This window comes from Hyla sarda, chromosome 6 (genome assembly GCF_029499605.1).
Source record: "Hyla sarda isolate aHylSar1 chromosome 6, aHylSar1.hap1, whole genome shotgun sequence".
NCBI classification, from domain to species: domain Eukaryota; kingdom Metazoa; phylum Chordata; class Amphibia; order Anura; family Hylidae; genus Hyla; species Hyla sarda.
In genome coordinates, this window is record NC_079194.1 from 264,960,185 (window position 1) to 264,972,580 (window position 12,396).

A 12,396-nucleotide genomic window follows, 5' to 3' on the forward strand; every position below is an offset into this window, starting at 1 on the left:
TTTGGAATTTTTTATGAGCTTTATCATAGTTACATAGTTACATATATAGTTACATAGTAAGTACGGTCGAAAAAAAAAGACATATGTCCATCAAGTTCAACCAGGGAATTAAGGGGTAGGGGGTATCAATGGCCATTTCCCATGACCACCAGTTAGTTTCAAACTCTCATCTTTAAATGCCAAATGGAAGCGCTAATCTAGGTGGTTGCTTGTAAATACAATACAAGCATATTTTTCAGCCTCAAAATTCAACTATGTGAGGTCTGTGAATATTTAAGTAATAAGTAACAAAATGCTACTTAATTAATCTATGTTTTATGCCTTGTTATAGCACATTTAGAGACATTCGCCGTAAGGAATCCGATGAACAACAGATGAGGATTTTAAAATTTTACAATGAGAGGAAAGAAATTGCTAAGTGAGTACATGGAAAATGTGTACGTTATACTATTACTTATTTCTCAGAAAGTCTTAAAGGGGTTCTCCGGTGCTTACACATCTTATTCCCTATCCAAAGGATAGCGGATAAGATGCCTGATTGTGGGAGTCCCACCGCTGGGGACCCCCGGGATCTTGCACGCGGCACCCCATTTGTAATCAGTCCGTGGAGCGTGTTCGCTCCGGGTCTGATTACGGGCGACCACCGGGCTGGCGGCGTGTGACATCACGCCTCTGCCCCCGTGTGACGTCATGCTCCGCCCCTCAATGCAAGCCTACGGAAGGGGGCGTGACAGCTATCACGCCCCCTCCCGTAGCCTTCCATTCAGGGGCGGAGCGTGACGTCACATGGGGGCGGAGACGTCACACGCCGCCGACTCGGTGGTCGCCTGTAATCAGACCTGGAGCAAACACGCTCCGGGAACTGATTACAAACGGGGTGCCGCGTGCAAGATGCCGGGAGTCCCCAGTGGCGGGCCTCCCACGATCAGGCATCTTTTCCCCTATCCTTCGGATAGGGGAAAGATGTGTAAGCACCGTAGAACCCCTTTAAAGATTTCCTATTTAATTTTCTGTATGTTCTATAACAAAAAATTTGGATGATTGTTCCTAGCACAATTTAGTTGTCAAATAATTAAAACAAAATGTTGATTATCTTGTGTTATTTTCCTGCCTGTATTGTCTTGGAGCACAGCAGAGAAAAAGCTGAACTGAATGATTGCCACTTCTGCAGGGTGTCATATCTTTTAATAGGTATTAAAAAAAAAAAAAAAACTGTAAATAATAATTTTAACCCCTTAAGGACGCAGGACGTAAATGTACGTCCTGGTGAGGTGGTACTTAACGCACCAGGACGTACATTTACGTCCTAAGCATAACCGCGGGCATCGGAGCGATGCCCGTGTCATGCGCGGCTGATCCCGGCTGCTGATCGCAGCCAGGGACCCGCCGGCAATGGCCGACGCCCGCGATCTCGCGGGCGTCCGCCATTAACCCCTCAGGTGCCGGGATCAATACAGATCCCGGCATCTGCGGCAGTTCGCGATTAAAATGAACGATCGGATCGCCCGCAGCACTGCTGCGGGGATCCGATCATTCATAACGCCGCACGGAGGTCCCCTCACCTTCCTCCGTGCGGCTCCCGGCGTCTCCTGCTCTGGTCTGTGATCGAGCAGACCAGAGCAGGAGATGACCGATAATACTGATCTGTTCTATGTCCTATACATAGAACAGATCAGTATTAGCAATCATGGTATTGCTATGAATAGTCCCCTATGGGGACTATTCAAGTGTAAAAAAAAATGTAAAAGTAAAAGTAAAAAAAAAGTGAAAAATCCCCTCCCCCAATAAAAAAGTAAAACGTCAGTTTTTTCCTATTTTACCCCCAAAAAGCGTAAAAATTTTTTTTTATAGACATATTTGGTATCGCCGCGTGCGTAAATGTCCGAACTATTAAAATAAAATGTTAATGATCCCGTACGGTGAACGGCGTGAACGAAAAAAAAATTTAAAAGTCCAAAATTCCTACTTTTTTAATACATTTTATTAAAAAAAAATTATAAAAAATGTATTAAAAGTTTTTTATATGCAAATGTGGTATCAAAAAAAAGTACAGATCATGGCGCAAAAAATTAGCCCCCATACCGCCGCTTATACGGAAAAATAAAAAAGTTATAGGTCATCAAAATAAAGGGATTATAAACGTACTAATTTGGTTAAAAAGTTTGTGATTTTTTTTAAGTGCAACAATAATATAAAAGTATATAATAATGGGTATCATTTTAATCGTATTGACCCTCAGAATAAAGAACACACGTCATTTTTACCATAAATTGTACGGCGTGAAAACGAAACCTTCCAAAATTAGCAAAATTGCGTTTTTCGTTTTAATTTCCCCACAAAAAGTGTTTTTTGGTTGCGCCATACATTTTATGATATAATGAGTGATGTCATTACAAAGGACAACTGGTCGCGCAAAAAACAAGCCCTCATACTAGTCTGTGGATGAAAATATAAAAGAGTTATGATTTTTAGAAGGCGAGGAGGAAAAAATGAAAACGTAAAAATTAAATTGTCTGAGTCCTTAAGGCCAAAATGGGCTGAGTCCTTAAGGGGTTAAGTAAAGGGGTACTCTGGTAGAAAATACTTTTTTTTTTTTTAAATCAACTGGTGCCAGAAAGTTAAACAGATTTGTAAATTACTTCTATATAAAAATCTTAATCCTTCTTGTACTTATCAGCTGCTGTATGCTACAGAGAAAGTTATTTTCTTTTTCAATTTATTTTCTTTCTAACCACAGTGCTCTCTGCTGACACATCTGTCCATGTCAGGAACTGTCCAGAGGTTAGGATAGGTTTGCTATGGGGATTTTCTTCTGCTCTGGACAGTTCCTGACCTGGACAGTGTCAGCAGAGAGCACTGTGGTCAGACAGAAAAGAAATTAAAAAAGAAAATAACTTCCTCTGTAGCATACAGCAGCTGACTGGGGGGGGGGGATTAAAATTTTTAAATAGAAGTAATTTACAAATCTGTTTAACTTTCTGCCAACAGTTAATAAAAAAAAAATGTTTTCCACCGGAGTACCCCTTTAACCCCTTAAGGACGCAGCCCTTTTTTTCACCTTAAGGACTGAGCCCTTTTTCGCAATTCTGACCACTGTCGCTTTACGCATTAATTACTCTAAAACGCTTTTACCGAATATTCTGATTCTGAGTGGTAAATTGGTGGTAAACTTTTGTCGTTACTTGCATCCTTTTTTGGTGAAAAATCCCCAAATTTCATGAAAATTTTGAAAATTTAGCATTTTTCTAACTTTGAAGCTCTCTGCTTGTAAGGAAAATGGATATTCCCAAAAAACATTTATTCACAAATACAATGGGGGATATTTATCAACGTTGTCTATGTCCCGCATCAATATAGACCAAACTACAGAGGGTTAGTCTGTTCTATTGTGCACCTAATTTATCAAATGGCGCATGGCTCTTGATAAATTCTGTGCACAGACTTCATGATCTATGCTTTAGTCTATATTTAAACCTGCTCCAACATGGTCTGACATTTCGGCGTACTTTCAGCCTATGCGACTTGTCGCTGAAAAGTCGCTTTTGATAAATTCAGCACCAATGCATTTTTCAATGCATTTCAGTCTAAAATAGACTTGCATGCATCATGTTCTAAAAATCCTCTAGAGAAAAAGTCGCAGAAAAGTCGCACAGATTTAGACTGCGACTTTCTGTGCGACAAATTTAGACAAGAAAAAACAGTCTAAATCCTTTGATAAATCTCCCCCAATATGTCTACTTTATGTTGGCATCATAAAATGGACATATTTTTACTTTTTGAAAAAATTAGAGGGCTTCAAAGTAGAGCAGCAATTTTCAAAAATGTCGTGAAAATTGCTAAATCTGAAGGGACAGATGTTACAGAACTACAACTCCCAGCATGCCTGGGCAGTCTAGGCATGCTGAGAGTTGTAGTTTGGCAACATCTGGAGGGCTACCGTTTGGGCACCACTGTAACAGTGGTCTCCAAACTGTGACCCTCCAGATGTTGCAAAACTACAACTCCCAGATTGCCCAGAGAGCCTTTGGCTGTCTGGGCATGCTGGGAGTTGCAGTTTGGCACCCACTAGGAAGGGCAGCAGTAAATATCTGCGGTCCCCACGCCATCTTCTCAAATACCGGCCTCCGTCTTCTCCTCCCGTTCTGTCCGACATCCAGGGGTGGACAGAACGGGGGGTTGCCATGGCAACCCACTGTCCTGTGCTGCCATTGGTCAGAATCCGTTCTGACCATTGGCGGGATAGGAGGAGATCGCAGCACTGCGACCTCGCTCCTATCCCTCAGGATGATCGGGGCTGTCACTGACAGTTCCGATCATCCCTATTTTCCGGGTTACCGGGTCACCAGAGACCCGATCAGCCCGGAATAGCAGAAAATTGCATGTCTGAATTGACATGCGATTTTCTGCAATCGCCTACATGGCGGTGCCGGGATGCCTGCTGAATGATTCCAGCAGGCATCCCGGTCCGGTCCCCAACCGGCTAGCGGTGGGGACCGGAATTCCCACGGGCATATGCATACGCCCCACGTCCTTAAGGACTCGGGATGCAGGGCGTATGCATACGCCCGGTGTCCTAAAGAGGTTACGTTAAAAGGAAATAGAAATTCAGAAAAAAATGGAATCCTGTAAAAAAACTTCTTGCGGGGGCCGTAATAATTTCACGATCCAGGCAGTGATACAGGAACATGTGACACCAGCTAGGGACCAATCGCGCTGGTCCCTGGTCTAGGATTTCTGCCATTGATCTGTCAGTGTGACAGCTGACCAACAGGCAGCAACATTCAGCCAGTGGCAACCAACAGATTGCCCCTAACTATACATAACCCCCAATTAACCCCTTCAGTGCAGGTGCAGTGGCAGTGACTGTGTGGCAGGAAGGAGCAGAAGAGTAATTATCCTGTCAGTGATCATCCTGTCAGTTTCTTAATTAATCCCTATGCTGCCAGATCACCCTCAGTGACAGTTATCAGTTAACCCCTTCAATGTCAGGGGCAGTGGCTGTGTGGCAGAATCAGAAGAGTTGTCATCCTGTCAGTTTCACAATTTTATTTAGTTAGTTTAATAAAAATATAAAAATCAGGGAGGGTGCTCCAATAGGCAGGATCAGTGCATAGTAACTTCTTGTAAAAAAAAAAAATAAATAAATAATAATAATAATCATTATATATATATATATATATATATATATGTGTGTGTGTGTGTATGTATGTATATATATATATATATATATATATATATATATATATATTTATAAATAAAATTAATGCCATCATCAGGGAGTTGAGACTACTAGTATCGCCGCCCTGTACCGCTGTCCGCCTGTGTTTGACACCTGTCATTCTTGGCATTCTTTTTTTTGTTTTTTGTTTGTTTAGTAAAAAAATTTAATAAAAAAAAGTAAACAATATAAATAAAATACAAATTTTTTATTTGATAGCATCTAGTGAGAGTCCTCAGGTTGAAGTTACTCTTATCAGGACGAGTGCTCCATTTTTTTTTGTTAAAAAAGAAAAATACTAAAATATTTTTAAAAAATAGTTAGAGGCGAAATTGGTGTTGGAGTTGTCACATACCAGCATTCAGTGCTTTTTTGTGTCACCGGTCATTTTTTATATTTCACCACCCTCCCAGATCTTTATCCAGGGTGCCATCAGCAGGGAGTCTTACCACCATCACTGCCCTTTACCTCATCGCTGTCCGCCTGCGTTTGGCACCTGTCATTTTTGGCGTTTGTTTTTGTTGGTTTAATACAAAACATTAATACCAGTGTTTAGTGCCTCACATCTCGTTTTGTACATTTTCAGTAAGTTATAGTCTGAGAGTCGCTGTTTTAAGAGGGGCTGATTCAAGAGGTGTTTTAAAGAACAGGCTATATCGGCTCTACGTAGTGAATCTGTGGAGCTGGAGTGACTGTTTATAGTGTAAGATCATATTGTGTGAGTAGTTACAGTAAGCAGAGAGTGGGATTACTGATAGAATTTTAAACAGCCTTTTCACTCTTTTTCTCTACTCTGCCTCTAGGGGGAGTTGTAAATTGGTCACAGGTGTTTTAAGTCTTGCTCTGAGACTCAAGTCTAAGAGTTGCTGTTTTAATCTCTTCAGGATGCAGGGAGTACAGGTACTTCCCGAGTCCTTAACCCCTTAAGGACTGAGCCCTTTTTCACCTTAACCCCTTCACGACGAGCGACGTACATGTACGGTAGCGGTGATCGGGCCGGGATGACTGCTGTTATCTAACAGCAGGCATCCCGGCACATCGCCGAGGGGGGTCCTGAGACCCCTCCCATGACCGCGATGCGCGCAAATCGCAGGTAAATTCAGACCTGCGATCTGCGCGGTTCCGGGTCATACGGGTCACTGGTGACCCGGTGACCCGGAAAATAAGAGGGATCGTAGGTGTCCGAGACACCCTAGATCCCCCTAAAGGGATAGGAGTTTGGTGGCAGGGTTGCCACCCCTCCTATCCCTGCTATTGGTCGGCCGAGCGACCGACTGATAGCAGACCGGGGGAGGGGGGGTTAAAGTCCGGTTCCCCCGCTTTGCCCACCTATCGGTGTCCGGGCAAAACGGGGGAACCGTCCAGGGAGGGTCGGCGCCGAAGGTCCCTACCTGGATCCCGGATCGCGATCCTCCATGCGGGGATCCCCCACGTGGGGTGGCGGCGGCGGCTTCCGGGTCCTGCTAGGTGAGTTGTTGCCTAGCAACATCCGGAGGGCCACAGTTTACAGTGGTCTCTAAACCGTGGCCCTCCAGATGTTGCAAAACTACAACTCCCAGCATGCCCAGACAGCTGTTTGCTGTGTGGGCATGCTGGGACTTGTAGTTTTGCAATATTTAGAGGGGTTCAGGTTGTAGATCACTAAGTGGTCTCAAACTGTAGCCCTCCAGATGTTGCAAAACTACAACTCTCAGCATGCCCAGACAGCATTTTGCTGGCTGGGCATGCTGAGAGTTGTAGTTTTGCAACATCTGGAGGGCCACAGTTTTGAGACCACTGGACAGTGATTTACAACTTGAACCCCTCTAAATCTTGCAAAACTACAACTCCCAGCATTCAGGAAGAGCATAAGGCTGTCTTGGCATGCTGGGAGTTGTACTTGCGTGCCTCCAGCCATTGCATAACTACATCTCCCAGCATGCCCTTCCGCAATCAGTACATGCTGGGAGTTGCAGTTTTGCAACAGCTGGAGGCACACTGGTTGGAAAATACTGAGTTAGGTCATAGAACCTAACTCAAGGTTTTCCAGCCAGTGTGCCTCCAGCTGTTGCAAAACTACAACTCCCAGCATGCATGGTCTGTCAGTGCATGCTGGGAGTTGTAGTTTTGACCCCCCTCCCGTGTGAATGTACAGGCTACATTCACACTGGCGGCAGATTACAGCGAGTTCCCCGCTGCAAATTTGAGATGCGGCAAATTTTCCGCCGCAGCTCAAACTCCTAGCGGGAGACTCAGTGTAATCTGCCGCCAGTGTGAATGTAACCTAAAAACACTACACTACACTAACATAAAATAAAGAGTAAAACACTACATATACACACGTACACTGCCCCCCCCCCACCCCCTTCTCCAATAAAAATGAAAAACTTATTGTACGGCAGTGTTTCTAAGATGGAGCCTCCAGCTGTTGCAAAACAAAAACTCCCAGCATTTCTGGACAGCAATTGACTGTCCAAGCATGCTGGGAGTTTAGCAACAGCTGGAGGCGCCCTGTTTGGGAATCACTCGTGTAGAATACCCCTATGTCCACCCCTATGCAAGTCCCTAATTCAGGCCTCAAATGCACATGGCACTCTCACTTTGGAGCCCTGTCGTATTTCAAGGCAACAGAATAGGGTCACATATGGGGTATCGCCGTACTCGGGAGAAATTGCCTAACAAATTTTGGGGGGCTTTTTCTCCTTTTATCCCTTATGAAAAGGAACAGTTGGGGTCTACACCAGCATGTTAGTGTAAAAAAATAAACATTTTTACACTAACATGCTGGTGTTGCCCTATACTTTTCATTTTCACAAGAGGTAAAAGGGAAAAACGCCCCCCAAAATTTGTAACACAATTTCTCCCGAGTACGGAGATACCCCATATGTGGGCGCAAAGTGCTCTGGGGGCGCACAACAAGGCCCAGAAGGGAGAGTGCGCCATGTACATTTGAGGTGATTTGCACAGAGGTGGCTGATTGTTACAGCGGTTCTGACAAACGCAAAAAAAAAAAAACACACCCACATGTGACCCCATTTTGAAAACTACACCCCTCACGGAATGTAATAAGGGGTGCAGTGAGAATTTACACCCCACAGGTGTCTGACGGATCTTTGGAATAGTGGTCCGTGAAAATGAAAAATTTTGCACAGCCCACTGTTCCAAAGATCTCTCAGACACCAGTGGGGGGTAAATGCTCACTGTACCCCTCATTACATTCTGTGAGGGGTCTAGTTTCCAAAATGGTATGCCATGTGGGGGTTATTTTGCTGTTCTGGCACCATAGGGGCTTCCTAAATGCGACATGCCCCCCGAGCAAAATTTGCTCTCAAAAAGCCAAATATGACGCCTTCCCTTCTGAGCATTGTAGTTCGCCCGTAGTGCACTTCAGGTCCACTTATGGGGTACCTCCATACTCAGAAGAGATGGGGTTACAAATTTTGGGGGGTCTTTTCTGCTATTAACCCTTGCAAAAATGTGAAATTTGGGGGGAAACCCACATTTTAGTGAAATTTTTTTTTTTTTTTTTTACATATGCAAAAGTCGTGAAACACCTGTGGGGTATTAAGGCTCACTTTATCCCTTGTTATGTTCCTCAAGGGGTCTAGTTTCCAAAATGGTATGCCATGTGTTTTTTTTTTTTTGCTGTTCTGGCACCATAGGGGCTTCCTAAAGGTGACATGCCCCCCAAAAACCATTTCAGAAAAACGTACTCTCTAAAATCCCCTTGTCGCTCCTTCGCTTCTGAGCCCTCTACTGCGCCCGCCGAACACTTTACATAGACATATGAGGTATGTGCTTACTCGAGAGAAATTGGGCTACAAATATAAGTATACATTTTCTCCTTTTACCCCTTATAAAAATTCAAAAATTGGGTCTACAAGAACATGCGAGTGTAAAAAATGAAGATTTTGAATTTTCTCCTTCACTTTGCTGCTTTTCCTGTGAAACACCTAAAGGGTTAAAACATTTACTGAATGTCATTTTGAATACTTTGGGGGGTGCAGTTTTTATAATGGGGTCATTTATGGGGTATTTCTAATATGAAGACCCTTCAAATCCACTTCAAACCTGAACTGGTCCCTGAAAAATTGCGAGTTTGAAAATGTTGTGAAAAATTGGAAAATTGCTGCTGAACTTTGAAGCCCTCTGGTGTCTTCCAAACGTAAAAACTCGTCAATTTTATGATGCAAACATAAAGTAGACATATTGTATATGTGAATCCCAAAAAAAATTATTTGGAATATCCATTTTCCTTACAAGCAGAGAGCTTCAAAGTTAGAAAAATGAAAATTTTTTAATTTTTTCATCAAATTTTGGAATTTTTCACCAAGAAAGGATGCAAGTTACCACAAAATTTTACCACTAAGTTAAAGTAGAATATGTCACGAAAAAACAATCTCAGAATCAGAATGATAACTAAAAGCATTCCAGAGTTATTAATGTTTAAAGTGACAGTGGTCAGATTTGCAAAAAAGGGCTTCGTCCTAGAGGTGAAAATGGGCTCCGTCCTTAAGGGGTTAAGGACTCAGCCCTTTTTAGCAATTCTGACCACTGTCACTTTATGCATTAATAACTCTGGGATGCTTTTACCGATTATTCTGATTCCGAGATTGTTTTTTCGTGACATATTCTACTTTAACACAGTGGTAAATTTTCATCGTTGGGGTACGTTCACACGGCCGTTTGCCTCCGTTCTGTTTAAAAAAAAAAAACTGATTGAATTTTTTTTTTTTAAAGTTTGAAAAATCAGCAACCTACAGACTCCCGCAGCCAGGATTACTACTACTCCCATCATGGAACAGACTGGTTTCCATGGTGGGAGTAGTAGTTCCTGGCTGCAGGAGTCTGCTGGCAGCTGGGGAGGCTACATGTAGTGCTTGTACTACTACCCCCATCATGGAACAGACTCTGATCTGCAACCATGCGATCACCGATGTATTTTACTTTTATTTTTAAATTCCCCGCGGGGAGCTCTGAATGGCCGGTACTGAGGAGCCATTCAGGGCTCCCTGCAGGGTTTTTAAAATGGACAATGTATATTAAAAGCGCTATGGGGGGGGGGGGCAAGACATATAGTGCTATATATCTTGCCCCCAGCGCATTCATAAAGATATAACCCCCGCCAGCGCATTTATAATTATATACCCCCCCGACGGTGCAATTAACAATATATAACCCACGCCGGCGCATTTATGTTACCCTGCTGGCGCATTAAGCTTATGTCATTAATGCAGCACTATCTGTGAAAAGCATTTTACGCGCAGAGCATCAAACCAGCCGGCGCGATGCTGCAGATAAAATTCTATATATACATATATAGTATTATCTGGCCCCCGCAGCACTTCTATATAATATGCCCCTGCAGCGCTAGGTATGATTAGAATTCTATCAGCAGCATTGCGGCGGCTGGTGCGATGCTCTGCGCGTAAAATGCTTTTCACAGATAGCGCTGCATTGATGACAAATGCGCCATTGTGGGGTCACATAAATGCGCCAGCGGGGGTAGGGCTGGGCAGTATACCGGTTCATACCGAATAGCAAATTTTTTGGGCTGCACGATATGAATTTTCCCCCATACCGCAATACCGGTTGGGCTCCTCCCCCTCGGGAATGTATTATCAGCCTAGCGCAGCGCTGTCCCCACATCGGGGAACTAACCCTATGTTACCAGCCAGTGCTGTTCTGCCCCCCCCCCCCCCCCCCCAATTAATGATCAGCCCAGCGGGGTACTACTCAAGCACTGCCCTCCTCCTCTTTGTTGGGGGCCGCCGGGCACTGGAACTCACTGTACGCCAGTGGTCTCCAACCTGCGGACCTCCAGCTGTTGCAAAACTACAACTCCCAGCATGCCTGGACAGCCAACGGCTCTGGGAGTTATAGTTTTGCAACAGCTGGAGGTCCGCAGGTTGGAGACCACTGCTGTACGCTGTATCCCTATGCCCGGGCTGCAAAAGATTAAGAAAATAAACTTTTAACTCGCCCACCTCATCGCTGGCTGCCCCCAACAAAGAGGAGGAGGGCAGTGCTTGACATCTGTGAGTAGTACCCCGCTGGGCTGATCATTAATTGGGGGGAGCAGAACAGCGCTGGCGGGTCACATGATTTGGGCAGGGGGGGACAGAACAGCGCTGGCGGGGTCACATGATTGGGGGGGGGTGAAAATACCGTTATATACCGTGGAACCGCCGTAAGTAAAAAAAAATACTGTGATACACATATTTGGTCATACCGCCCAGCCCTAGCGGGGGGTATATATTTTTAATTGCGCCGGCGGGGAGTATATAATTATAAATGCGCCTGCGGGGGCTACATTATACATGTGCCGGCGGGGGTGGGGGGTTTAGGGGGGGGATGGATCACATATATATACTGCGGGGGTATATATTTTTGCGCTTGCGGGGCTTATATCTTTTTTTTTTTCTTTTTTTAAATCAGAAGTTTCTATTAAACATTTTGTAGTTTACAAACAGACAACAAAACAAAAACCATAAACCCCACCCACACAGAGCACCTACCCCCCACCCCTATGTCCCGTGTCTTACCCTCGTAGAAGAATAAGTATAATGCTTCACAATAGAAAAATAGTGCAATATCTGTCCATAAGTTGCATATACTCGGTATAAGGGGAAAAGGGGTTAGAGAGGCCAATATAACAGCAAAAGGGGGTTCACCACCTACGAGAGTACGCACAAAGTGCGGATAAGCACATTTAGGGAAGGTAACAAGAGAATACGAAGAGGGCCGTACACAGAAATGCATAAAGAGTTTCACAGCATTAGGACATAACACATCGAACACATAAAAGACAAGCAGAACAGAAGCGACACAGAAAAGGCCACAGAAAACACAGCTTGGCAAATCATCTCACTCCCACCAACAACACTTCCATAGGGGTTCTCCGTAGATATATGGAAGGCAGACCCAGAGTGTCAATCCAGGGCCCCCAGATACGCTGAAATTTATGTATGGCTTTCCATTTAAGATATACACCCTTCTCCAACCTAATAATATGGTTCAATTTAGTAATAAGCTTGGATATAATAGGAGGAGAGGCTCGCAGCCAATGTTGTGCAATCAACTTGCGAGCCTGATATTACTAGTACAAATGTATAAGCCACCATCCTCATCCAGACCCTCCAAATACCCCAAAACACATGACAAGGCAGACAAGTGAAACGGACAACCAAATACTCTCC

General features: G+C 44.1%; 1 protein-coding gene across 11 annotated transcripts in view; it reads left to right on the forward strand.

Moving 5' to 3' along the window:
- Positions 1-12,396, forward strand: part of DNAJC4 (DnaJ heat shock protein family (Hsp40) member C4) — a 241,864-nt gene that overhangs the window by 165,711 nt on the left and 63,757 nt on the right. For 10 of the 11 annotated variants that reach the window (XM_056527210.1, XM_056527203.1, XM_056527214.1 and 7 more), the window contains one exon: positions 332-418. The exons of the other annotated variant lie outside the window; for it this stretch is intronic. In XM_056527210.1, the coding sequence (XP_056383185.1) occupies positions 332-418 (87 nt within the window). The remainder of the gene's footprint in view (positions 1-331; positions 419-12,396) is intronic. 11 annotated transcript variants of the gene reach the window in all.